Below are 27,055 nucleotides of genomic sequence, written 5' to 3' on the forward strand. Positions count from 1 at the left end.
GTCATCTTGGACGTAAACGGCAAGTTGCTCGAGCGTAGGTCGAACGTTTTTGTTAATAAGCATACCGTCCCTCTTTTCTTGAGAAGAGGGTGTACTAAAGCATTCTTCCAGTCATCCACAAGGACGCCAGATTCACGAGACAGGTTAATGATTTTCGTAAGAAAAGGGAACAATTCATCCAAGCAAAAGGCCAGAAAACACGATGGTAAAGGATCAAGGGCACTCGTTTTTATACTTGAAGCAGCAATTTCCGTACACTCTCTTCAAATAATAGAATAAATTCTGAAAACTCGATATAGCTACCTGAAGAAGCTGATGTGGTAAGAGAGGAAGCAATACTAGAAGTAGAGGGTTCAACTTCACCTAGCTTAGACCTAATAGCAGTGATTTTGTGAACAAAATAGTCTCCCATCTCATTTGCCAGAACGCGAACGTCGGTATGAGGAGGTAGAACCTTGTCTGCTTGAAGATATCTCTTTCCTTAGCGATTAGTTAATTTTCATTGCGTAGCTTCTCCATCTCAGTCATATTTAAGTTAAAAAGTCTGGTAATGGGAGAGGATTTCAGTTCGACACGTCTTAGTTTCTTCAACCTTTTTGTCCTCCCCCAATTCGAAGAAAAGCTCGTCTTTTCTTTTTTTCCCTTTTTTTTTTCATTTTATTTTATATATGTCCATTTCGCACGTTTTTGATAGTTTTTGTTTTATGTATGTTCCGTCTCCCCTGCAAAGATTACAGTGGTTCTAGTAGTAAGTCACAAAACGCTCCTTTGATCTTTTTCCTAACTGTTTTTCCATTGTTAAGCTGACGACAAACACTATCATCCCGCTCCCTGGATAAATGGCCATCTGAAGGAGGCACAGCCATCCCATATCTGGTACTGGATTAGAGAAGGACCATATGAAATCCCGCGGTCCTGTATGGAAGTGAACTTTAGAGGGCTTCAAACCAATCTTCTCTCAGGTCAGTTACTGTAAAAAAAAACTCGATATAAATTAATACTTTTAAAAGATCGTCTAGATTACCACCAGAAAAAAGACATTCTAGGATATTCGGTGACAAAAATGGCAAGAATAGATTAAAAGGCAGGCCCGTAGGCAGGATTTTTTACGGGTGGGTGCGATCAGTTGATTATACGGACCAACGAGCGCCGGAGGCGCTCTTTACTAGGGGGGTCCGGGGGCATGCCCCCCCAGGAAATTTTGAAAATTAAGTTGTCTGAGACTGCATTTCGTGCGTTTTGAAGGTCAGTATGATAGCAATATAGGTCGCTAAAAGCGAACCTAAAAACGTGGATATTTGTCAAATTTTGAACTTCAAAATTGATTTTTTTTTGGCAAAGAGAATGCTTTACGTATGTATTTTACAATGTAGAGAATAACAATGCCAATGTCACTATTTAAAAATAACAAAAATAGAAATAAAGTTGTAAATCCGTATTGTTCACTCGGCTGGCTGCTGATCATCACGATCTTTCAGAAGTGTGCCAAGCTCAAGCCTCCTTGGGTGCATCTTGGCAAACAGATCAACTACTATGTCCAGACCAATGTCTGTCAGATAGTGGATGTGCATAAGGGCCAGAGAAGAGAGCCTCTCTTGTGTCATACTGGCTCTGTTAAAAGTGTGTAGCCGTCTAAGAGCACTTGCGCTTCGTTCGCATTCACAGCTAGTGGCTGGGATGGTACAGCAAATCTTTAGCAGGACGTAAAGATTGGGATACATGTCTTCATCGCACTCCTTCAAGGCTTTCGCAGCGGTGCTGGGTCTCTCCTCGTTTGGTTTTGAGCTGTATCTAAATTAAGAAACAAATATGATTACGAATTGTACACCAGTACAAATTAAGTATTGCACGTACTAAGAATACATTTCTACCTGATCTTCCAGCGAAGCAGTTCTTGGTCTAATAACTCAGCAGACGGAAGATCATCTTTGTATGCCTCGATGAGGTCATCCACGTTCGGAAGATCTCTCTCACACAGGACTGAAGGCACCAGACCAAGAAGACTAGATGACAGTATAGAGAAATCTGTTTATAGGAAAAGAATAATAATTCACACCCTTTAAATCCGACATGAAATAAAGACTTAAAAAAAGAAACGTTAATGTTATTGCTCCTTTTACCACAAAAACCTGAACAGCAATGTGTAAAATTTTACTCAAAGAGACAACAGTTTTACTTTTCAACTCATTACCAGAAAACTGCCCATCCAGTTGGACGTTGATGTGGTTAATTAGTGGCATAGCCACGTTCCTTCGATAATACTCCTCAGGACTGGTAGCTGGGGCGTTCTCATGATTGGTCTGGCGCCCCACAGCTCTTGGCATAGAAGGCTGAACATTTAGAGCAGAGGCCACTCTGACGGCGTGCTGATAAATATGCGCAAACTTTTCCTCCATCTTCGAGGCAATGACTTCATAAGTCTTTTTAACATCTGCGATCTACAAAACATAATTTTTTTTATATATTTCATTTTTATATTTTCCATAATGATGTCTCTGTCTTAAAATGTGACGGTCTTGGCGTGTTTTTATATTACTGGTCTTGCCACGTATGTACTTTTGTATTTGAATCCATTAGTTGTGATACATCTCTAGAACGGTACTTAAAAAATAAATGTTATTGTATAAAACTATTTCCAGTACCTCCTGATATGCCTTGATTATGTCAACTGATTGGCCCTGTAGTTTCACTGTTATGCCTGACATGTGGGACAAGAACTCGTACAACACAAGGAATGATACTATAAAGTCGAAAGACGTTAGACTCCCCAACATCGCTATGGCGTCACCCTTGCTCTTCGGATCCCACACAGCATCTTGATAATCCTCGCCACATAACTCCCGATTTGCACCATACGCAATGTTTTCCAGGGCGGTGATGATGTAGAGGTGAGCCTGGTAGAAGTGTGTGTACGCAGTATGTCGTGCTGCCCATCTTGTTCTGCACATGTCTATCAGGCCCTTGCGTCTTGTAGACTCTGGCAACTCCTTTGTTATGATGGACTGTAGAAGACCTGTCAAGGAAACGTTTTTAGTGGATTGTTTTTACAATACTTATAGCAAGTTTATACAAATAGTTTTAAAAAAATATAACATGGACTGCCAAGAAAATACAAGCTGCACTGCTTCAGTTTGTCGATGGCATTCCTGATGTTCGGCAGTGCACAGCTATGTGAAATCACTAGATTCAAGCAGTGACCACTACAGTGAACATACATAGCGTTTGGCGATTGTTCCCTTATCCGGCGCTGCACCCCCACATTGTCACTGGACATATTGGCAGCTCCGTCATATCCCTGTCCCCTGATGTTTGCAATTTCCAGGCCCATATCATGAAGGGTGGTGGTAATTTTATCTGCTATGACTTTACCAGTTATCCTTGGAAGATGGAGAAACGCGAGGAACTCTTCCCTGACCTCGTTACTGTCGTCAACAAAGCGGGCACATAGAGCAAGTTCCTCTTTATTGTGGCTGGTTACCTCGTCAGCCATAATACTGTAAAACTTGGCAGCTTTGATTTCTTTCACCAATTTGCTTAAAATGATATCTTGTCCAATTATCTCGATCACCTGATTTTGAATAGAAGGCGACGTATATTTGACATTTCTTGTACTCAGGCCAGTACTGTAAAGATGTTGCTTCAGGATTTCATCGTGGTTGGCAATCATCTGTAGAGCTGCCAAAAAGTTGCCAACGTTCCCAGATTTATTTCCGTCGGTGCTCAGGTCTTCCTTGTCGCCACGCAGTGCTATGCATTGACGACCACAGTACAGGACTGCTTCGGCAACACATTTAATTATGTGCCTGTTCCTTTGAATATTTCTCTTTCTCTCGTCATCCAATCGGTTGTCAATGTTCTGTTCTGGTTTGTCAACAGAGTTCAGAAAGCATTCTGTAGCAATCATGGATTCGTTGTGGTAGTTAGTACCCTGGTGATCTTTTGCTTTTTCATAAAGCTTGTGAAAGGTTGTGAAAGGTTTGTTCACAAATGCGCCTTTGTTCTTTCTGCCCTCAAAAGGCATCATCAATGCACAGTGTTTGCAGAATGCCGCGTCCAGTGAAGGGCTGTAGACCATCCAGGGAAAGTCCCTGAGGTATCGTGACTGGAAGCATCTTTGGCACTGATGAAGGAACCGTGATGGAAACTCGTAGTGCGTTGGTGGCACGAAATGATCCTTAAGAAGATGATATTTTTCACCGACCGACAGAGCTTTCACGGCTGCAGCTACTGCTTCAAAAGACATCTTGTCATCTATAATCTTTCCGATATCATTCAGATTGGGATGAACATTTGGCTCTGTGTTATGTTGCCTTGTACTGCTGCCAGCATCTGAACTAGTTGCGCTCTGCAGGTGAGGTGCCATTTCGTGGCTCGCTAAAATAAAATATTTTGCAATTGGTGTTCACACAGTATTTCACTAAACAGCAATCTCGAAATCTTAGATTTACCTTCAAGGTTTTCCCGATAAACTTCTGCTGGGAGTGCGCGCCCACCCATCGCACCCCCCCTCCTTACGGGCCTGAAAAGGACAAGATTCGAGTGGGAATGGATGACAAATTATGGCTCATCTGCAAGATCAAGACCAAGTTTCCTTACAGTTGATAGCAGTACTTACTTTTAGAGCGGTTTTCAATGGAGTGTCCTAAAACAAATACCAAAGTAACTACTTTAACCAATCACAGCAGGTGCAAACAGCACAAAAGACCAATCCAAATTTGTAGCAATTCCATGTAACTTGCTCAAAGCGCGGGCAAAAAATCGCGCGTGCAGGTCGTGATTGGTTTTGGTTTTTCTTCGCATTGGTTAATAAACCGGCGCGAGATTTTTAAACCAATCACTAAGCTTAGCAATTGAAGCAATTTTCCACGGCTATTTGAAAACTTCTCTATCACCCAGGTTTTCAACGGGCACTCCGGTTTCCCTTCTCCTCAAAAACCAACTTTTGGCTCGATTTGCGTTAATTGTTAATTTCACTTTAAGTGTCCCCAAATAGTGTTACAGCGCTAGAACGACTAGACACTCAAATAAAGTCCCTTTTCTTTTTTTTCCTTTTCCATATAGTAATTAAAAACTCAAACATTCCAAATAACATATTTCGGTCCACACACCTGCTTCAACCCCAACCTGTATAGACTCAGAAGTTTCATTACAAAACAGTCTTTTTGCGTTTTCCAGATGGTATTTTTACAATTAAGCCGCCTGGACTACACGAAGTCAAGACATACTGCGACTTTTCCGCGGATGGAGGACCCTGGACATTGCTTTTAACAAGTAAGACTCACACAGGGTGGGACGGCGACAACGTGAAACAGAGAAACATCCACAAACCCTCTTTAAATGAAGATTTTTCGATTCTTGGTTTTGCGGACGCTATTAAGGATTTTGATAAATCTCAGGTAACTGATGCTTTTTTTTGTTCTCAAAGATACCACAAATCAATCCTTAAAAAATAATCCTGACTGACTCATATTCCTCTTCTTCTCTTTAATTGCATAACCCACGGCAAGTTAATTTGACTTTTCCAAATAATCGTTGTTTCTTACCTGTTTCCTTCTGACAGGAGTACTTTCAGTATCGCATCGAGGCAGATGAAAAAAACCGTTGGGGTGGAATCTGGGAGGCACCTCGTGATTACACTTTTCTGTCAACTTGCGACAAACAAACCACAATTAAATTAATCAAGAAATTTGATTTGTGGGATGAAGACAATAACTTGGCGAAGCGAATGCCTAGACTTGGCTTGACAAGTGATTTGCTCTTGAGTAGTACCTCTATTGCCGATGACACTTCGGGAACTTTGGTGTACAATAACCTTTCTGTATCGCCAACGTATTTGAAAGAAAAGCCCAAGCCATCTGTAGTGAGATATTGGATGAGAGAGGGAGCAAGGTCAGCATCATCAAGTGATATTACGATTTTTAAAGTGATATATATTAATTTATAAAAAATAGAAAAACTCATTTTTAATTCTAACATTGGGGCCTATGATAACACGCTTGAAGAAATAGTGTCAAGAATTTAGTGAAAATAGCCCACTTTCAATGTATTAGAATTCAGTCTTAAAGAAAAGGTATCATCTCGAGGCTCTGGGGAAAAAACTCATACAAATCCTTATATTTATTCCCCAGAGCCTCGAGATGATGCCTATTAAAAGAGCCATAATTCGCTTTGTAACCTTCCACGATCAGCGAAAGACCCGGATTTAACCTTAGAAACTCATGTAAACAGACTGAACTCAGCTCTTAATGTACCCCATAAATCAACTCGGTCTTAAACAAAAACATCACAGACAGACGGTTCACCTAGAGGCCGCCCGTCTTTCGCTAACAATGTCTGCAAAAACTGAAATATTCGACACAACAGAGGTTACCAAGGGTTAAAAAATCCGTTCTCCTGATCCCGCGCGTCTTTCCCAACAAGGCGACATTGCTTTGTAGAGGTCATTAATTGTGCGAACCGAAAGCATTGCGACCTCTAAAAAAAACTTCTGATTAGGGAAGCAGTAGAAGAGTGTCAAGTGCTATTGAATCGTGCCTTTCTTTGTTGTCATGTGGATGTGTAAGAGCAATTTCTTCCGTTTAGATTGTCATGCAATGACTTGAAGCTGCACGGACTGAGAGCTGGCAACAAGTATGAAGATGGTTTCCAAATGATAAGAGTAAATAGTTGTCAGTACCTCCCTGTTTATTGTGACATGACCACATCTGATGGGGCATTCACCCTAATAGTCACAAGCGCCCATAACAACTGGTCTCGTGCTCAGGTCCCCATAAGGTAATTAAATTACGTTTACGGTAGTGATAACACGTAGATCTCCAAATGCGATAGCTCGAGAAAAAAAATCATTTCCTAGTGCCAAAATACGGTATTGTCTATTTTTAGAACGGCTACTGTAACTTTTCACGGAAAATAAACGTAGCAGCAATGCGCTCTGCACACGATTTTGCGTTTAGCACGAGCGATACCCTCGATTGTGGACCAATCATGTGAGTTGCAGTCATTAGGCCCAATGTGATTGGCTATTATTTGGCTGGACGTGTAATTACAGTCGCCTTTCGATAACTCGAACCTCGCGCGCACTCGCACCAAATTCGATCTCCCCTGGGTTTCCTTCATACATTTCAACTGCAACTTTACCTTTCGGGTCATTATTTCCTATATATTTTTGTACCCTCAACAACTCGACCCACGTCTGTCAGTGCGTGACAAATCTAAAGAAACGGTGTACTGCAGTCCAAATCATTTCATTTATTTTGAAGCCGCCCCGTAGTCTTTGTCCTTTTTTGCATTCCACTAAACGCGTCAGTCCAGTTCAGGTTTCATTGGTTTAAGGTACATTTAACTTCAGTTCCTGTATCTTCATAACTTCCTCCCAATAACTCGAACCCTTTTTTCAATTCGTCTTAAAGGTTCGAGTTATCGGGAATCGACTGTGGATAATACCGTAAATTATAAGGATTACGTTTTTGCAAACGTTGGCCGTGTAGCACTTTATTCAACAGAATTAACTATTGTAGGGTAATGTGAAGTGCTGTTTTCTACACATGTAAACCATGTGAGCATTAGACTTACTAATGAAATTAGGCCCACACAAGGACAGAGAAAAACTCTGGCCACTGTGGGAAATTGAACCCACGACCCCCAGGCTAGATTTCCGCTGCTCTAACGACAGAGCTACAAGGTCAGACGGGAGCAGGTCCTTGGAATTGAAGATGTCAAATTCACGACAATGAATATATACAAGTACAAGGAAGGATTACGTTTTTGCAAACGTTGGCCGTGTAATACTTTATTCAACAGAATTAACTATTGTAGGGTAATGTGAAGTGCTGTTTTCTACACATGTAAACCATGTGAGCATTAGCCTTACTAATGAAATTAGGCCCACACAAGGACAGAGAAAAACTCTGACCAGTGGTCCAAAAAGGAAAACTAAAACTTAACGCGGCAATACAATTGATACAAACTAGGAATTACCAAATATAAATGATGATTAATGAAAAAAAATAGACAATGAAATATTCCTATATGGCTATATGGTGTGAGTTAGGATCATCTAAGAATTTTCCCATTTGTGATCATTTTCAGAAATCAGCTAATCCCGGCATTACATAAGGACTACTCTATTTTAAAATTAGCGGATAGCATTAAAAATCTCAGCAACAATGGGTCATTCCAGTATATGATGGATGCAAACTCTCGTCGTCATTGGGGAGGCATTTTTCAAGCTCCATCCTCTTACAGGTTTGGTTTAGTGAGTCCTTCAAGTTGTATGCCACGGAATTGAATGTTCACGCCTGATGTCTCAGGCGCCATGTAGGTGTTCTTAACACTTAAAATTGTTTAGCTGCTTTCTTCTAATTAAATTTCACTAACCACATCTTTACCAGTGTATAGTTAGTAGAGGGGTTAGTTAGTAGAGCTAACCCCTCTACTAACTGTAGTTAGCCCCTCTACTATGGTACTACATACACCTATACGAATGGTTACGTTATCCCTTGCTCATCCTCGATAGCTTTACTACCTGATTTAGGCCAAGTGAGCCTTTCTAAGCCTTACTTGGAGTAATTTAATCAAATAAAGTAACGCAATAATGTTACTCTTTTCGATAGCGCTAACCAAAGTTCGTAAGTTAGCACGGGGTGGATTTCATTTTCCTTTTAAGGTGTAACCATCTTTGATTTCTTTCGATTCTTAAGTTTTATGACAACAAATAACCAGCAAACGAACGTGCAACTTATTCGAAAGTTTAACGACTGGCAATACTCGTGGTGGAATTCCCTTAACAAGAGAATGCCCTGGTTCGATGCCGAAGGAACACATAGAGAAGCTCTCCTTACGACTTCAAGCAGCCCAACGTACTACCCCTCAGGTTCAATTATTTGGGGAGGGACGGAACGACACCCCGCTTATTGGATCTCGTCCGGTGGTATGAAAGATCCCGGAGTGATCTGGTACTGGGTGAATGAAGATGACTGTGATGGAGATAGAAAACCAGGTAAGATATTTGCGTTTGCATAACGAGGTTTTAACTTGCAGTAAGAATTTTATGCATCCGTAACGGAACGCATAAGAGACTTTTTGGGAATATTGTTCATTTGCGCCCGCGTAGTGTCATTTGCGAGCGCGAAGCGCGAGGGCCGTGAATGAACTTATTTAAAATTACCGAAAAAATGCGTAAAATCGTCTATAAATAATAAGCATATCACAAAGTTGAAGCAAGAACCAATCAGCTGCACGGCTGATATAGCATTAGCAGCCCGCTGTCAGTCTTTTGCGGCCCGCTGAGCGTGTGTTTTGAAGAGGCCGATTTTCTATTTGGCTGCGTATATTGATAATAATATGACGTCATAGGAAAGCCAATGGTAAAAGCTTCCCAGAGTATGGAAAAGTGAGCACTTAGTGGATCTAAGGCAGGTATTACAGGTCACAGGTCAGATTTAGAGGTCATTGTCATGACATCGCTAAAATAACTAGGGTTAGCATAAATTAAGGGTTTCGGGTTGTTTTATCATGATTGTTACACTTAAACAGTGACCTGTAAGCCTGACCTATGACCTGTAAAAAATACCTGCTGATCTAGGCTCTTATAATAACTGCATTGATAGCGAATAACACATTCCAAAGTGAATCCGCAACCCTTACTTTTATTTTCCAATAATTCACTTGACAAGTTGTTGTCGCACAGTTCAATAAGCCAATCACACTCAAAGTTTGTTGTATAATCAACCAATCACAGCCTTGGTTTCAATCACCATAGATACAGTGTACCGACTTCTAAATTGGAGCCTTCTTTCTTTCTTTCTTTCTTTCTTTCTTTCAGAGCGACATTAAACAATTTACACCTCCTTTGTCAGTCTTTTAATGTAAATTTTCCCTTTCTTTCGTAACGTGACTCTTCTTCTTTTCTCGGAAATTGTAATTTTCATGATTAATTGGAAAAAGGACTTCGTATCGTCCAAATCGGTCTGTAATCATACTCATGATAAACAAATCGATTTTGTTATCTCTGGTATGATAAAAGGGCGAATTGGACCGCACTCAGTCCTATTACATTACTTATCGGTGTTTCAGGATTTAGAAATGTCCCGACAGATGATTAAAATATGCCTTGGATTGATCGATTTCCTTTCTTCAGTTTAGCTTCTTTAAAACTGGATTTTGTTAAAGTTGCCTCTCAGTTTAATACGTCGTTTCAAACACAGTTTTGAAGAATCAAACCCGACATAATATGGTGGAATCACGAGAAAGTGATGGCTGAAATTGCTCCATGACGTCTTGAAAAACTCGGTATTTAACTTGAGCCGAGTCCTCATACGGAAAAGCCGTTAATTCGTCTTTTTCTATAAAGACAATGATACTTCTTCTATCACCCTTTCATTGGAACCTCCTCTTAGTGGTGGTTCCGTTTGGTAATTTATTTAGTGAATGGTGGATTTTCGAAATGGAGTGAGTGGGTGCGATGTGACAAGCTGTGTGAACATGGTAAGCAGAGACGATACAAGACTTGCAGTAATCCCAAACCACGGTGTGGAGGAAACAACTGTGACCTCACCATCCCTACAGTGGATGAACGACCCTGCATGTACTGCCCAGGTAAGCGAGTATGTGTCTTAGTGAGCGTTATTAACCCGGAGCAAAAGCGCTTCTCTTGAGTAGCCCTCATCAATGGACCAGGTCAAAAAAGCGGGTATTCATATGTTAAGTGTGTTTCCCAGATCCTTACATCTCTGGTGAAGAATTTCATAGTAAAATTCTTGTATAAACGTAAACGTTAACGCGGCAAAAAATTTAGGTACAATTCCAAAAAAATGTTGTCCTTCCAGGGGCATCCAACGACCAATTTGTTGTAAAATGTATTATTATACCCCAGTTAATGAAAATAAATGTTATTAAGGCATTTTCAGGTGTTTTTCAGTGTTGCTGGGAAAACATTATCTGTTGCCTTTTCCCAGCAAGACACACAAGAAATTCCCCAGCCAGCTGATCAAATTAATTTTCCAGCCAGGAATTCCGCGCGCTTTCAAATCCCTCGATCCAAAACGACCGAACAAAAGGGACAAAACCGGGACAAAACAGGTTTTTTCCGCAAGCGCAATCACTCTGGCCAGCCATCGTATGTTTGTGACTATTCTCTGGGAGAGGGATGGGGTTATGGGGTTCTTTTTTTTTTTTTTTTTTAGTCGTCCTCATTCTTCAGAGTTTCTACAGCCAGCTCGGGTTGAAATGCTAGAAAAAGTCAGTAATTCCCAGGCAAAACCTCTATCAATAACAAAATTTCCCAGCCAGCTCAACGAAACACCTGTACTTTTGCCAGCCAGCAAGATTCCTCTGGGGAACAGATAATGTGAGGAACAGATTCGTTGGGTGCCCCTGTCCTTCAGGCGGTATGCCCATGACTGACAAGGAACTCCAGAAATGGAAATAAATTAGATTTAAAATTTAAATGTTCCATTGCAAACATGACATAGCAAAATAAGTCGCGTTTGAAAGGAAATAAAGAGTGCCACAAATTTGTTTAAAGGTATAATTCTATAGCATTTAAATTGTATTAATTCTCGATCATGTTTATCTCTTCTGTGTGAGCTTCGTAAAGTCTCCACTTTTAAATGAAATTATCAGTCCTTGTGTTTTGACCCCCCCCCCCCCCTCCCTCCCAGGTTGTCGTAATGAATGCAGTGCTCAATCTCTTTTCGGATAGACTTCCACTTTGACAGGTTATTGAGTAATCTTAATCCCACCTCTGCGACCCGGGTTCAACCCTGGCCTCGATGTCGTATGTGGGCTGAGTTTCAGTCGATCTCAATCTGACTCTGAGGGTTTTTCTCCGGGTACTCCTGTTTTCCTCCCTCATCAAAATCGACTCTAGATCAATAACATCCGGGCGAATACCCTCGTATAGGGATAACATCTGGTATCTCTCCCTTTCACTGTATTCAATGAATAAAGTTGGTATTAGTATTTAAAAAAAGAACCTATGCAGCCAACCGAAAAATAGAGCATTCTTCCTCTAAGACCAAGAACGCAGTCTCGGTCTTTGGTCTCACATGAGCTGCCTCATTTGCACTTTAGACTCGCTTAAAATCTCTGTTATCATTAAGAACTATCAACATGTATGGCTCTAAAGACTTCGAGTTGTCTTAATGCAAAGTTGAGCGGAAGAAAATTAACTATCCGCTGTAAAACTTGCTTAGTTGCAGTTATGTGTATAGAATCATGTCAATTCGTCCAAAACAGAACAGTAAACTGAAAATCGATGCCGACAATGGCATCTGAAAACGTTCTAAATGGTTTGCTGGTGATCTCAGTGGGTGATAAATACTTAATTGCAAGTTATTAAGTCCTCCATGCTATCTGCATTCGTAAACGTAATAACAGTCCTCGTCCGTTCATAGAGAGTGGAATACGCAGCTATGACGATTTCTGTGTCACCCCTAACACTGGAGGCTGTTCCCCCCCAGATGGGGCTTATCTCATTCTCACCAAAACAAGAGGCACTGCTTGTAATGAGACAGACATGATATTTGTATTGGATTGGGACGGTGTTATTCACCACAAGTGCAGCAAGAAAGTGGTCTGCCCTGAAGGTGAGACATGTTTTTCTTTCTTTGTTAATCCCAGTCCTTCAAGGGCCACAGACAACATGGCAAATTCGTTCTCAATTCAATGAAAGATTGCTGTGTTTCTTAAAGGGACACTATCATGCGATGAAATGCGCAGTATTTCCCACACCCAGAGACTTTGACGGACTTTATTATTATTATTTTTTTTTTTTTTTTTTTTTTACTTCTTCTGTTTAAGGGTAGACATACACGTTTTTCGAAAAGCAATAAAATGCATTTTTTTTTGTTTATTATCGATGATTTGGAGTCCAATAAATAAAAACCAACACAAATATCATGCCACGTTTGTTCACTGTCACTTGAATTCAGTGAAGTGTGACCGGAAACACTGTCGGCCCCGTCCACACGTATCCGGAGATTTTTGTATCCGCAAATTAATTTATGCGGATACACCTAGCGTCCACACGTGTTCGCCGTATACGCTCGGTGTATCCGGAGATTTCTGCATACGCTCTCCAGAGTGGAAATATCTGTATACGCTGTGTATCCGGATACGTGTGGACGCTCGTATCCGTATATGTTTGTATACGCTGACGTCACAGTATCAGAACCAGTCTTTTTCCGCGCGAGATTTTCCAAAATGGCGGCGAGCAGAAACGTTGTGTGTTCAATGCTACTAGGACTACTTTCAAGCCTAATAGCGTGTCTCGAAGTAAATGTTGCAATGTTAAATCTAAACTTTAACTACTTGAGAAGACGTCTAAGCATTGTGCGGCTTCTAGCCATATCTGATTCAGGAATCAGACGCCAAAGACTTCTCAAAAGAAACAAATGAGTTGTCTTTGGTTTTTTTCTATTTTTCTCTTAATTGAGACATTTTTTATGGTGTTTTTTAACAGGAATGTTTTTCGTTCTTCAAGCTCACACATGTTGAAACCTCAAGTAAACAAACAAAAAAGCCGCGAATTTGGCGCCAAAATTATCGCAGGCTCAGCTTTCTTTGTAATGCGCATGCTCTGTTGACTAATCTTTTGAGATTTCCGGATACGAATCGGATACGTGTGGACGGTCGTATACGATTCGTATACTCTACGTGTGGACGCAGATATTTTTGTATCCGCATAAAAAAATTTGCGGATACAAAAATCTCCGGATGCGTGTGGACGGGGCCTAACGCTCACATTTAAATCTGTTTTTTCTAAGTGGTATTCTTTGATTGCACCTGACGTCACGGCGGCCATGTTGATGGAAAGAACAATAGCGAAAACGTCTTTTGGGAATTTGACTCAATTATTATGCAAAACTTGAGCTACAATTTTCTGTTTTGGCACCAACATGGCCGTCTTATCACGTGAGTGCAATCAAAGAATAGTTCCAAACATTATCAGATTAACATGTCATTTCAAAGGTGAAAGAGAGTGCATTTATTTCCAAGAGACGACTTTGAAGTCGAAAGACGGTAAGCGGAGTAAAAAAATCAGCCGTGTTTTATTCACCGTTGGCGATTTCATAATTTGTGCAACAATAAACACAACCAATGTAGTTCCGCTAATCTAAATGCAAGTTTTTCTTCAAAATATTCAATACACATTTCAGAGCAAAGATAGTAAACGCTTATCAACAAACGATGGTGTAGTGGTCTCTAACATTTAGCTACAAAGGAGCCACGAAGACGGACTTCGATCCTTGTTAATATAGCGAAACGGCTACCAGTTTGATTACATAATACGTCGAATTTCTCATAAATTCACGCTCAAAACGTTTCTCTTCATAATAGATGCTACATTGGTATTTTGACTGCTCTGCTTTGATTTCTTGACGAGATTGAATCACTAGTTGTGCTTCAAATTCTGTATGCTACAGCGGCCTCCATATTGTCTGCACCTTTCCAAACTTGAGAACTTTCAAGTTTCGATTCAAAGATCTAGCGCATGCGCGACCGTGACAGTGCCTCTTTAATTAAGTGGTATCCTTTTTCATCGTTTCTCTTTTTAAAATGCCTTTCAGTTAGGAGAAAATAGTATTTCATTTGCGATACAGATATCCTGAAAGTTAAAAAAAATTAAAATTTTGGAAATTTCATTACTGATTTGTATGCCCACGTCCCCTTTTTGTTTCGCATATTTCGGTATACCAAACCTATCACAAGGAAGAAGACTGTAGAAAAATACAAATATTGTTGTTTTGTTACGGTTGACGAGACGAACGCAAACTTTGTAAGGAGAAGAAAAAAGTTACCTGTTCGCCTCCCATCTTAAACACACTAAACAGATTATACGTAAAAGAAATCAATAATAGCAGGGAAACATTGGAATTAACATAAAGGTCTCGATAAATACAGAAGAAAAATACCCGGATCCTAATAAGTATCATTTGTACTGTTTCCTAGATAATAACCCTACGTATGGCAAGAAAATGATGCTGAAGGACACATGCGACCTGAGTATTTCACGACACGAGAGGTGCGTATGTTATCTAGAAAAAATGGAAAAAGAAAGAAAGTCAAAAGAAATACCATGCCGCGGAAATGTTAACCTGGGGATCTTGCCCGGGTCCCAGGAACTGGAGAAAAAGAACTGCATTTCTTAATCCCAACGAAGGGAACCGTTAAATGTCAAGAAACGAATTATTCTTGTGCCCATCGACGTAACGAGTCATTATTTCGCAGGGATGAAAAAAACCCAAAGTCTGCTTACGAGCCAAGTGGCCAATTAGGCCGGAGCTTATCCCGATTTCTGTAGTATGAAGCGATTAGGGATAGTTCTACTCCCCCCTGGATGGGATGCTAGTTCATTGCAGGGCTACCCCCAGCGTTAAATTCGCTGGTACCCATTTATACACCAGGGTGGATCGATAGATGCACCGTGAGAGTAAAGTGTCTTGCCCAAGAACACAACACAATACACCTTACTCCAAAATGACCAAAATATTCTTTTGTTTGCTTGCAAATTAGCCCTTGATGCCTCGTTCGTAAGCTTAAAACTCAAAAGAATATTTTGTCTTGAACGAGGCAACAAGGGCCAATTGTATTCAAATAAATCATCAGCCATTTTGGAATAAGGTGTATGTCCCCGGCAAGGCCCCGAACCCGGATCACTCGCTCCGGAGTCGAGGGCACTAAGCATGAGGCCATCGCGCCTCCCACGTGATTATGTTTATAATGGACTTAACTCATTAGAGTGTAATGTTAAGTGCTAAGGGCGCTTTCCATTTGACAGAACTGACCGGCCAGACCGGGCATTTGGGAGCAATAACTCTACAACGCCTTCAAATTAACAAACCTCGAGGATGATACATACTTTTCCATAAATCTAAGTATCTACCCCATATGAACCATGTGAGCGTTAGTCCGACTGATGGAAATGGGCCCACACAAGGACAGAAAAACTCTGACCAGTGTGCGAATTGAACTACACGGCCAACGTTTGAAAAAACGTAATCCCTTCTTGTATTCGTACATATTCATTGCCGTGACTTTAATATCATCAGTTCCCACGACTTGCTCCCGTCTGACCTTGTAGCTCAGTCGGTAGCGCAGCGATGATCTAATAATGACCGAATATTCTGCTAACTGCTAACAGACCTTTGTTAAAAAGACCTCGTGGGACGGAACCGAAAGAAAAACAGGAAGGATACCCCTTAGTAGCTTCTACCAATCAGCAAACCAGCTAAGATATTATCTATAAAAGTATGATGAATCCCCAATTCACTTGAAATATATCTTGTGACACACAATAATAGCCCTTACTCACTATAGCCGCCATGTTGGTTTTCAAATTCTCATGTAAAGTAGCCATGTGTTATGCTGGGGGGCAAACATTGGAATAAAAGCAAATTACGGAATTAACATTTTAGATTTTAGAATTAAGTACCTTTTATAATAATTTTATATCTTTTGATTACCTCCGACATTTTGACTTTCTACTTCGTTACCTGTTCATTTTTCACTAAAAAATCATCGAAGTAACTTGTGTAAGCATTCTATTTTACTACTTAGGTGATAAATATTCAATGAACGTAAAACAAATCATCTGTGTGGCTAAGATGTTCGTTGTAACCTCTCGAACTTGCGTTGTTTGCCCCCTCAGAAGTGTGTAGCTAATTTGTATGATAAAGACAAATCCAACATGGCGGCTATCGTGAATAAGGTCTTTTAGAGGCCTTTTCTCGCCACCCCGTCTCTAAAATTCTTCAATGCATGAAATGTAGACTTGAATCTAAGTCGGACCAAGTCGAGATGGAACGACTCGGATCGCCTGAATCAGAAGGGCCCTAGTCATCAAATTATTAGTGTTCAAGGCTGTGAATGCAAACCTTGAAATCCTTGCTTCGTAATTTTAAGATTCCCAAGGTTTCGAAATAAGCAATTCAAGCTTTTCGCCCTTGTCACTTTTTACTTTCCCTTTTTTGTTAGGCTTTCCACCAGCATTCTTAAGAACCTCCAAAACGGTTTCTGTGTCCACCCTAATGGAGGATGGCCCAATGAAGGGGTGAGCCTGGTTTATTGGAATCACTGCACGAGCAACAGGATAAAGCTTGACTTCTTTAACCTTGGTAATACTTTTGAGTAAAAATATAATAAAGTGTGCTCTTGCATGATCGCTTTCCCGAAAAGCGACCCGTTATTTAACACTTCTGATGTACAATGCATCGACTTTGAAAAGACCATTGCCACTTCACAGTAACACAAAAAACGCTTATGTACAAAATCGTCCGCGGTCTAATTGTTATCTCAACCATAATCCGTGAGCCAAGTAAATGAATGAATGAATGAATGAAACTTTATTTAACCACAGGCAATTCATCAGCTATTTACAGAAAGATCAAAATTATAACTACTCAACTATACATATAAAGTACACTATATTAAAAAGCTGCTCTCCATGAATGCCGTGCCTTATAGCGTTTTGCTGATTGCGCGTTTCAACGACCTGAGGGATTCCGCGCTCCTAACCTTACAAGGAAGGCGATTCCACAGTGTGGCGCCACTAGAACTATTTTTGAAATAATTTGTGCTTGGCAATCTAACATTAAGTTTATTCTCGGAGTCCCTTAAATTGTAGCTTGTATTTCGTTCAGAAAATTTCGATGCTAAATAGTCCGGAGCTTACCATGGTGGCCTTTTGTATGTTTCGCTGGCGATCAAGATTTTTCCACCCCAGAATTTCCAACAATAGACCTTTTTCGATATATTAAAATTCAGCTTGATAGCGAGTCAGTGAGGCCAAAGAGAAAGGAAAGTGGATGATATGTAAATATTTTTCACATTAATTCCCAAGTGTTTCTATTGTCTTTGTCCTCACTGCCTCACTTTCAAGCTGAATATTTAATATATCGAAAATGGCCTATTGGCCAGCATCAACGTCATATTTAGAGAATGTTAAAACGCGGGCTGCTCTGTTTTGCAATTTTTGCAGCTCTTCTTGTAAAGTTACCCCACAGATTCCCCAAACAGTACTACAGTAGTCAAAGTGAGGTCGTATGAAAACTTGGTATATAAAATGTAAGGTCGCCGGGAGGAGCCAGGTGCCTAACACGTTTCATGGCACCGATTCCAGAAGAGATCTTTTTGGTTAATTTTTCTATGTGGCAATTCCAGCTGAGTTTGTCGTCAATTGTTACACCAAGTGATTTCCTAGTTACAACCTGTTTTACCCGAGTACCGTTCATTAAGATTGAGGGGGAAGCAACAATGGTATTTAGCCTTTGGCCAGATCCTATCAGCATAAATTCTGTTTTAGTCATATATAGAGTAAGTTTGTTTGCATTTAACCAAGTATGCACATTCAATAGGTCCTCACTAAGAGATGATTCATCGCTACCTACATTATTATCTGCATTTGTCACATGCGTATCATCGGCGTACATCCTCGGTTCACAGTGTAACAAATGAATCAATTTGGAAGGTCATTTATATATAGTAAGAATAAGAGTGGACCGAGGATGGTCCCCTGACGGACACCGCAGGTCAATACAGGGCTGTCAGATAAAGAGGTCACGCAGTCAAAAGTATCATTCTTAATAATTTTAAATTACTCCAAAATGATCCCGAGACTGGTAGAATTTTTTTGCAACCCCCACTTATTTCATTCAAACGCGACCAAAACGTAGGCAACTTTTTAGTTAGAAGCGCGCTCAAAACTAACGAGCAACCCAACACTTTCAAATGCGCGCGCTCACGATGCAAAACTTGTCTTGTTAACACTAGCAAGATATCGGGACCTAAGCGATCTGTTAAGATCACCGATCGTTTCACATGTACCTCCGCAAATGTTATTTATTGCATAACCTGTACGTTATGCAATAAATTATACATTGGCGAGACAGGTAGACGACTAGGTGACCGATTTCGCGAACACGTTCGCGAGGTTGAGAAGAATGACAGATGCATCTAAGCCAGTCGCTCGTCATTTAATCTCCCTAACCACTCCATAAAACACATGGCTATCTGCGGCCTTTCCCTACATCTAGGCACGACGGAAATCCGCAAGAATCTGGAACAAAAATTTATCTTCCAAATCAGCACCCTTAATCCTCACGGTATTAACGAACGCTTTTCATTTAACTAATATATTCCTATTTTTCACGTTGCCATGTTACCACCAATAGCGTAGCTCCTACTCTACTATAAAAACTACACGTAACCCATAATTCGCTCTGACGAAGGGCTAACGCTCGAAACGTCAGCTTCTAGAATCTCTGTACGGTGGCCAATTTACATTATCAACTCCGTTGATAAAACCAAATTTCTGTCAGATAAAGACCCACCAACCGAGCATTGTTACCAACGCGTCATACCTCTGTCATCTGTCAAGAAGTCTTGCAGATCTTTCCATCCATTCCCCAGACAATACCTGATTAGAACTTTCTGCCTTTAACGTAACGCACTGTGACCTCTATTCAGTCACTTGAATCAGGCGTAGCACTTTTACAAATCTCTGACATTATTAACTCTGGTCACTATTAACACGGCGGGTCACAGGTCAGTGTATATGCCATTGTGCTACAGAAAAAAGAACAACACCAAAAGTTTCCTTATAGATATACTCACTCTTCAAAAATATGTTGTTTCAGGTCTCGGGGAAACGTTTGGCTTGTTGTCCATCAGTGCAGAAGGAACTTTTGTGACCTGCTTGTGCTTTTAGACCCGTGCCTCAATTAACAACAGGCCCTTAATCTTGCATATCCCGCAAAAGAGACAGGGGCACCCAACGAGAACATAGTTCAAAACCACTTAAACATAGCATTGTTTAACGTATTTTAGTATTTAAACTGTAGATATAGGCATATTTTTATCCCCTAAAAATATTTCATCTGTTCGGATTTCCTGGCTGAAAGTCTAGTGGTCCGAAACTTATAGGGATCAAAATTTACTTTTTCGAAAATTTTAGCCAGAAAAAAGGCTCCCGAAAATTCTAGGTGACCTTTTTAAGGTAAAAATCCGTTAAAATGGGCAATTATACCATTTTTTTGATGTTCGAAAATCCTAGGAAAGGCAGGCAAGCAATAAATTTTACAACAAATGTTCCGAAACTTCCAGATCTCAAATCGTCTTCCGAACAGATATTTTCCGAAAATTGACGTTGGGTGTCCCTGTGGGAGATTGATAGTGACCAATTTCACTTTGCATTAAGATGATAGAAAAGGTTGGTTGTAAAAACAACAACGCGAGAAGATAGGATAATGCATATGTTCACAAGGAAAAACCTCTGGTTAATACGTTACGTTTAGTTTCTAGTCGAAATTGTCTTCATCTCTCCGATCGATATCACTGAATTGTTCCTCAAAACGTTTTTGAGACGTTGCGGTTCAGAATTTACTTCGCTCCTCAACAAATTCTTAGCTTTAAAGGGCAGTCATCAAAGCATAACATGACTTTTGTTTTTATTCAATTTTTTTTCCAGATCCACCGTCCCATGAAGTGTAATTGTAAAGACAGCAAACTCTGAAAGTCGTTTAAGAAGAAGTGATCTAAGGACCACTAAGAGTTAATTAACAAATAAAGAATTTGCTTGTCTTCGTCACGGAGAATCGGCGTCTTCATTGCTGAAACCCATCATAACCACAATAAGGATTAGCTAGCAAAATGACATAAATCTCTTCGATCAATAAGTTCTGAATCGCGACTAATTAGTGGCCATTTATTTATCAACGAAAAAGTTGGATGAATCAGATATTGCTTTTTTATTATTTTATTTTTTTTAAAATCACTTTCACCACAACAGAGAAACAGGCTGTGGTGGGGGTCGCACAACAGAGCGAGGCTCCAAATTAAGTGCGCCCTTTTTACCCTCCCAACCATGATATACCACAGAAGACAGGCCACAACACCGGGAACTACATGCCCTACTCTTTGCGACAAGTGTGCCGGTTCTTTTAAGTCCCACAGGATTATGAACATTGAAGAGTTGTGAGACGGGACCTCCGGCTTATCGTCCTTATACGAGAAGACTAGGGAGTCTAACCATTTGCAGATGTAATTACAAAGGCAGCACTTTCTCCTCAGTTATTTAAAGACCCTGAGTGTTTGTCCGGCCGGAGTTTAACTCACGACCTTCCGCGTGACAGTCCGGTGCTAAACCAACTGAGCCAACGTACGGGTGCGCGATCTTCCAACGTTAAACAGATAAAGTTAACGCATCCTGATCCCTCCCCTCCCCCCCTCCCCCCCTCCCCCCCAACCCACCGAGTGAGGACACACATTCATCAGTTGAGAAGGTGACATTTTGTCTTATCGCCTTTCCTCTTGACGAACACTGATTGCATTGATTGGAAAACGCATAAGCCCGTGAAAAAAAGTTTTTTACAACATCCGCTAATAAAAGAAAATCGGAGTCTTTAAAATTAGCTCACTATTTCAATACGTTTTCGTTTGTTTTTGTTATCTGATGGTAAATTCTCACCCCAGGTACACGCACATTAAAGGAACAGTTTTTCACTCCACAAAACCTCTGAAAAAAGATTTACCTACGTTTTCTGTACAAGACTAGTTGATATAGTGAGCATTTGTAATAAGCGCTGGATTGCAGAGTAAGCGTCAGCCCTTGCCAAACCAATTTCAAATAATATTTCCTTTTTTTTTCTTTTTGTTTTTTGTTTTCTGATAGCCCATAAAGGAACAGTTACTTCAATGGTGCAATGGTGAAAGCCTCCCCCCCCGTCGATTTTAACAAATGATCGATCGAGAGATTTAGCATTGCGCTTAAACTAGAAATGCGAAGGGCAAAAGTGGCTGCGTAAACCATGATTTTCCCGTCATTTTCCGCGTTTGCAGGTTGCTGTTTGCCGATGAAAATAGGCATTTTCGCGTTTGCCGTGTAGGTCGTTCATGACTGACTCCATACCGCTATTTTCTTTATGAACTTACCTTGACTCTGACTCATAAATTAAACAGCTTCATCGAAACTCGGAAAAATTGACAAGTTTTCATTTTATATAGACCTTATTCATAAATGGCGGTCAATTAATAATTCTTTTGTCGAAGTGCAAATTAGCCTACCAAGCCTCGATACTATACAGTGAATTGAAAAGAATTCTTGCTCTAAAATGAGGCTTGGTAGGCTAATTTGCACGTGGACAAAAGAATTATAAATGTGACCGCCATTTATGAATAAGGTTTATAGCGTCTTTTTAATAAACGATGTTTCAAAAGAACCTCAATTTTTGTTTTTCCTTAACTACTTAGTTAACAGGGTCCAATCCGAGTTGCTGTGGGTCACAAGCTTCACTCCTTTTGACGTGAAACGGCAAGCTGACGTCTGCCATTTTACGCAAACGTGATGCTAAATCTCTCTTAAGGCTCGCGGTTTCACTTCTCGGATGTGAATGCATATGTGGTTTTATCTTATTGGTCCTAGAGGTTTTTATCCCAATGGAGGCCAATCGGGGTGCTTTTTTTAACAACCCCGTTCCCAACACACGGGATCGCGTTGAAGTAGATGCCTGGTAAAGTGGCCATTAGTCGTTATATGGCTCTGTTTCTGTTTCAATTTCTGCCCTGCTCGCTGACCGGGAAAATCGCTGCTTGTGGTCAGTATCAGAAGCCAGCTCGTTGCTTAAGTCCTCGCGTCGTTTACGGTTAAACAACCGAACTCTCTCTTGTTGGCCAGTTTAATCATTTCTATCTTTACGACCAGCTCTGACCCGCCTTCTAAGGACCTCTTTAATTTGTGGCCAAAGAGCCGGCCTCCAGGAGATCGACGTATTCGTCAAACTTCGAATTCTCCATGGCTAGTTAGCAATGAACGTACTCTTGCTGATTGCCCTATTTCTTACAGGTAAAGATTTACGCCAAGCTTTCTTAACTGCTTGTTCGACGACGGACGTGTTTTCATCTGAAAATCGCTTGGCTATTTGTTCTTCTTTCTGGTCCGAAGGTCGGGACAGACTCTGGAAAGATCTTTCAATGGCGTTTTGAATCATCTCCTTCGCAGATATAGGAGTCGCGGCGCAGCCTTAACGAGTAGGACACGAATCCATGTAGTAGTAAAAGTGTAGAGTCGTTTGTAGCGTTCGACCCGAAGGAAGAACAAACTCACAGAGTGAAAGGTTTTCAGACCTCAGCGACATAAAGAGAAATTAATTTTTGGTTGATCTGGACGAAAAGCCTAACCATTTAGGATGAGAATTTCTTTTTAAGCGTATGAGGTTATACTGATAGATATAAACCTCCCAAAATAGAATTCAGAGAAACGCTTGTATAAAATTAAAAACTGCTCAGAAGAATCATTACTGCAAAATAACGAGCTCGATACGAGCTATTACAAAATATGGAATGTCAACAATAATATATAGATTTGGCAACCCCAAAAGTGGAGCTCCCGGGTTATTTTATTATTCTTCAATAAGTTAACCTGGCTTGAGCCCGTGGTTCAATCGAAAACCAATACTTGTTCACCGGTCAACTTAAAAATTAGTAAATAACAGCTCACCTCGATGAGCTCTAAACTTGAGCCCTAGATATAGTCACGTGATACTGGTCAGCGGATACCTTGTTTTGACAGGTGTCAATTGACCTTACAATAGATTTCCAATATCAAAGACGTACGCTAGCTGGAGTTTGGCCCCATAGGCACAAGTATATAAGTGTTGATCATTATTATAATCGTAACTATTACAAAATTCTCGAATCGGATTGGTTCTGTGCGAGCCTGTTTGTTGCGTAATTTTCGCGCGATCACGTGGGTGCCCAAATTCGAACAACTCCAAATTGGATACCTGTAATTGCACATCAACGCCATTCGCGCGTCAATCACATGCACTTGAATGGGATCTTTCTTGATGTTTTCCTTCTGTTTGCAAAACAGATTGAATATAATTTCAACTTTTTTAAACAAAGAGGGATTCAAGACATTTTACTCTCGCATTTTGTCATAGTTAAGATAAATTAGTAATAGGACTTCGTGTCGTACAAATCTGAGCACTCGCCCGAATTTGAAATTATTCGCACGATTAGTAGTAGTAAAACGATTGAGTGGATGACAATCCAGGGAGTAATCGGACGAGTGATTTCAAAATCGGTCGAGCGCGCAGAGTGCGGCCAATTTAAACTTACGAGCACGATTACACCTGAATTGTAAGACAAGAAGTCCTATTACTAATTCATTGCAACTTTAAAAAAACGCGAGAAAGGCAGAACAGAACCCGAGGATAAAAAGCATCTAAACCATGTCTCGAGCTCCAAGAGGATAGAAGCCCATCTTACAGGACTTAACAGAAAGTAAAACAGCCGAGCTAACCACGGAATAACATCTGAAAAAGCAGTAAAAGAACAAAAATTAACGAAGCGCAAAACGCGGTTGGGTCTGAGACCTAGATGACCACTACGTGTTATACAAGGCTTTATATACCCCTTTATCACTACCCACGATTCCCCAGCCTTGAACCCAGGTCCAGGTTATCTCGTGCCGAGAAAATAGTTAATACGGCCTTCTTCGCGAGCTCAGTTGCCTACAAATAACATATTTTGCCTCCACTGCACAACAAAAAGCAACAATAACCAAATACGTTTATTTTAAGAAGCCTGAACTTGGACGAATCAACCCCAACTCTTTTAAGCTCCAGTTTAAAGGCTCCTCGAATAGTGCAATAACTGATAGGCTTATCGAAGGCCACTAACTTACAAGAGCCCTACTCTCTGGAAATGGGCCTAAAAATCCCCCCCCCCCCCCCCCTCCCCATCCTTCCTTGCGAAGTTGGTCCTTCTTACTTTTAAGGACTTTTGTGATTATGGACCCTTCATTAAAGAAAATACCTAAATAAAATTTCTTCTAATTCTCGAAAGGTCGTTAAACCTAAAGAGACCAGCAAATGAGAGGACATATAAAGTGATATTAATTCAACAAGGTTATCAAGGTTTGATTGGCTCAAATATAATGGATCAAACAAGACGAAAAGGGCTCTTTGTGGTTAACGATACCGGTACCAAGAATCCTTTTTGAGGCAGACTTAACCGCCTCGACAACAGGATTATCCGAAGGGGAGGGAATGTCGGCCATACTATGGGCCCGCCTTATGCCATAAAAAGCGGAATCTATAACAATGGGAGAATGAGACTCTTCGAGAAGGTGTTGTAAGTACGAAGCATCGTGAAAAGGGATTAGCAGGGAAACCACTCTCGTTAAGCTTACTGACGGTGAGGTCCTTCCACTTGCGATATGCTCGGTAGTACAAAAGAGAAGTGCTCCCGGATTTTGAGGAAAGCACAGTTGATTTCAATCTGTCGGCTAGCTCCCAAGTCGAGGCGTCTGGTATTGCTTCTTGGTTGAGGTCCCAGAAACCGGAGCGGAAGGTATCTAGGACAAAACGAAAAATACATGAGCAACACTGAAAACATGAATAATAATAAATCATTTATTTCAAGAAAGGTTATGATGCACCGACACCCAAAGTAAGTATATATAAAAAAACCTCAACAACTAGAAGAGACAGTATGTTAAACTGAACATATGCAGCGTCTAAAAGCAATTTTAACATGAAATGTCACATTTCCCAGAGGGCCTAGTAGAAAATCTTGGGAGACGTGAAGGGGACCTGGGGCAACGGAAGTCCACCCGAGGGGCTACGATATCAAAATCTAAGAATCTGGTGCCGAAAAGAGAATTGCGGGCTTTCCCTTTCACAAATAACCCCTGAAACTTGGGCAGGTAAAGGCATTCAATAACAAAGTTATTCCAGTGCACAACATCTCTGGTGTAAGTGTTCCAGAAGATGGACGACGTCTAAACCGGAATCACTAACATTCCCTCTACTTTCAACGCCATGTGCTTTAAAACTCTGACAATAAGACAAACCGGGAGGGCAGAGCCGATTATTATCATTTAATCCCCAATCCTGAGAAATAGCGTCGACTGCCTCACAGCCGGGTTGAAGAAACTGCGGGTTAAATCTGTCAGTGGGTAACTTGGCATTTTAAGAACAAGCGAACCTATCAACAGTATACGGACCCCACAAACTATTAATCACCTGAAAAATTACAACATTAAGAGCGAATGAAATGATATATGAAATGGATCATATATGAACTGCGGATATGAGAGGATCATAGCTTTACTTGATTAAGAGCGTAATCGTCAAAATCAATAAGGTTGCTGATGTAATCGGCTCTGGCGTTGAGATCCCTTGGGATCCACTTCACGTCAACAGATATTCAATACACTTCTGAAAGACTTGAAGAGCCTGCTACTGCAAATCAGATTTCTTGCTGATATTGATAAGAATGGATGCAACGTTTTTATCGTCAGAATACCAGATGGCTTTAGAATCGGATGACGAAGCTGCAAAGGCTTGTAAGGCGATACCAACAGCCTTTAGCTCTCGCCAAGTCGAGCTTTGAAGACTTTCCGTAGGGGAACAATTCTGGTGAAATACCAATTCAGAGTCAGACTCGACAAATGCACCACAAGCCAAATCGAAAGCATCTGAAAAAGTCACTTTGACTGGAAGAGATCAAAAACCCCAATAAACCCTACCGGTCAGGGAGCCGACATTAATGGATCAGAAATTAATTTCTGAAATGGACTCTTCCGACAGGAAGACTTCACTATCCCAAGAGAAGGCAGAATTCGCTGAAAGGAATCGTTTCCATTTGCTTATGCTTTTGCTTATGCTTATGTCACGTTTCTATTATGTCACGTTTCTAGCTGTGTGTAGACCTGGTGCAACATAAACATAAGCATAAGACAGTGCCTAAGAAGGATTCCGACACGAAGGTACGTTTTTTTTGTTTTTTTGTTTTTTTTTTTTTTTTCTTTTTTTTTTACGAGAAACTTGCTGGGACGGTTCGCAATTATCCCTGCCTTTGCAACATGTCGCCAGAAATAAAATTGTCGGTCTGCTGGTTGCAGTTCCTGAGTCTCCTTGTTATTTCCTCTTTCGGAAAATATCCCTGACCCAACAGGACCTCTTCAGTTTGTTTTTACGTTCTCTCTCTTGTCGCCGTCGTTTTCTTCTATGAAGCAGAAGGATCGAGTAACAGTAGGGGGAGAATTTCT

At 40.7% G+C, this 27,055-nt stretch overlaps 1 protein-coding gene and 1 pseudogene across 2 annotated transcripts in view; one reads left to right on the forward strand and one right to left on the reverse strand.

The window, feature by feature from the left end:
• Positions 1–20,591, forward strand: part of LOC138021384 (uncharacterized) — a 73,741-nt gene extending 53,150 nt beyond the window's left edge. Inside the window, exons 35-45 of one of the 2 annotated variants that reach the window (XM_068868281.1) lie at positions 804–962; positions 5,176–5,396; positions 5,561–5,889; positions 6,583–6,774; positions 8,089–8,244; positions 8,700–8,998; positions 10,426–10,596; positions 12,396–12,587; positions 14,953–15,025; positions 16,978–17,117; positions 20,468–20,591. In XM_068868281.1, the coding sequence (XP_068724382.1) occupies positions 804–962; positions 5,176–5,396; positions 5,561–5,889; positions 6,583–6,774; positions 8,089–8,244; positions 8,700–8,998; positions 10,426–10,596; positions 12,396–12,587; positions 14,953–15,025; positions 16,978–17,117; positions 20,468–20,490 (1,955 nt within the window). In that variant the 3' untranslated portion in view covers positions 20,491–20,591. Of the gene's footprint in view, positions 1–803; positions 963–5,175; positions 5,397–5,560; positions 5,890–6,582; positions 6,775–8,088; positions 8,245–8,699; positions 8,999–10,397; positions 10,597–12,395; positions 12,588–14,952; positions 15,026–16,977; positions 17,118–20,467 lie in introns of those variants that run through there. The other variant, XM_068868355.1, reaches the window with a different exon arrangement.
• LOC138049125 (52 kDa repressor of the inhibitor of the protein kinase-like) lies at positions 1,525–2,396 on the reverse strand (annotated as a pseudogene).
• Positions 20,592–27,055: the final 6,464 nt, after the last annotated feature.

Source organism: Montipora capricornis, chromosome 1 (assembly GCF_036669925.1).
Source record: "Montipora capricornis isolate CH-2021 chromosome 1, ASM3666992v2, whole genome shotgun sequence".
NCBI lineage: Eukaryota > Metazoa > Cnidaria > Anthozoa > Scleractinia > Acroporidae > Montipora > Montipora capricornis.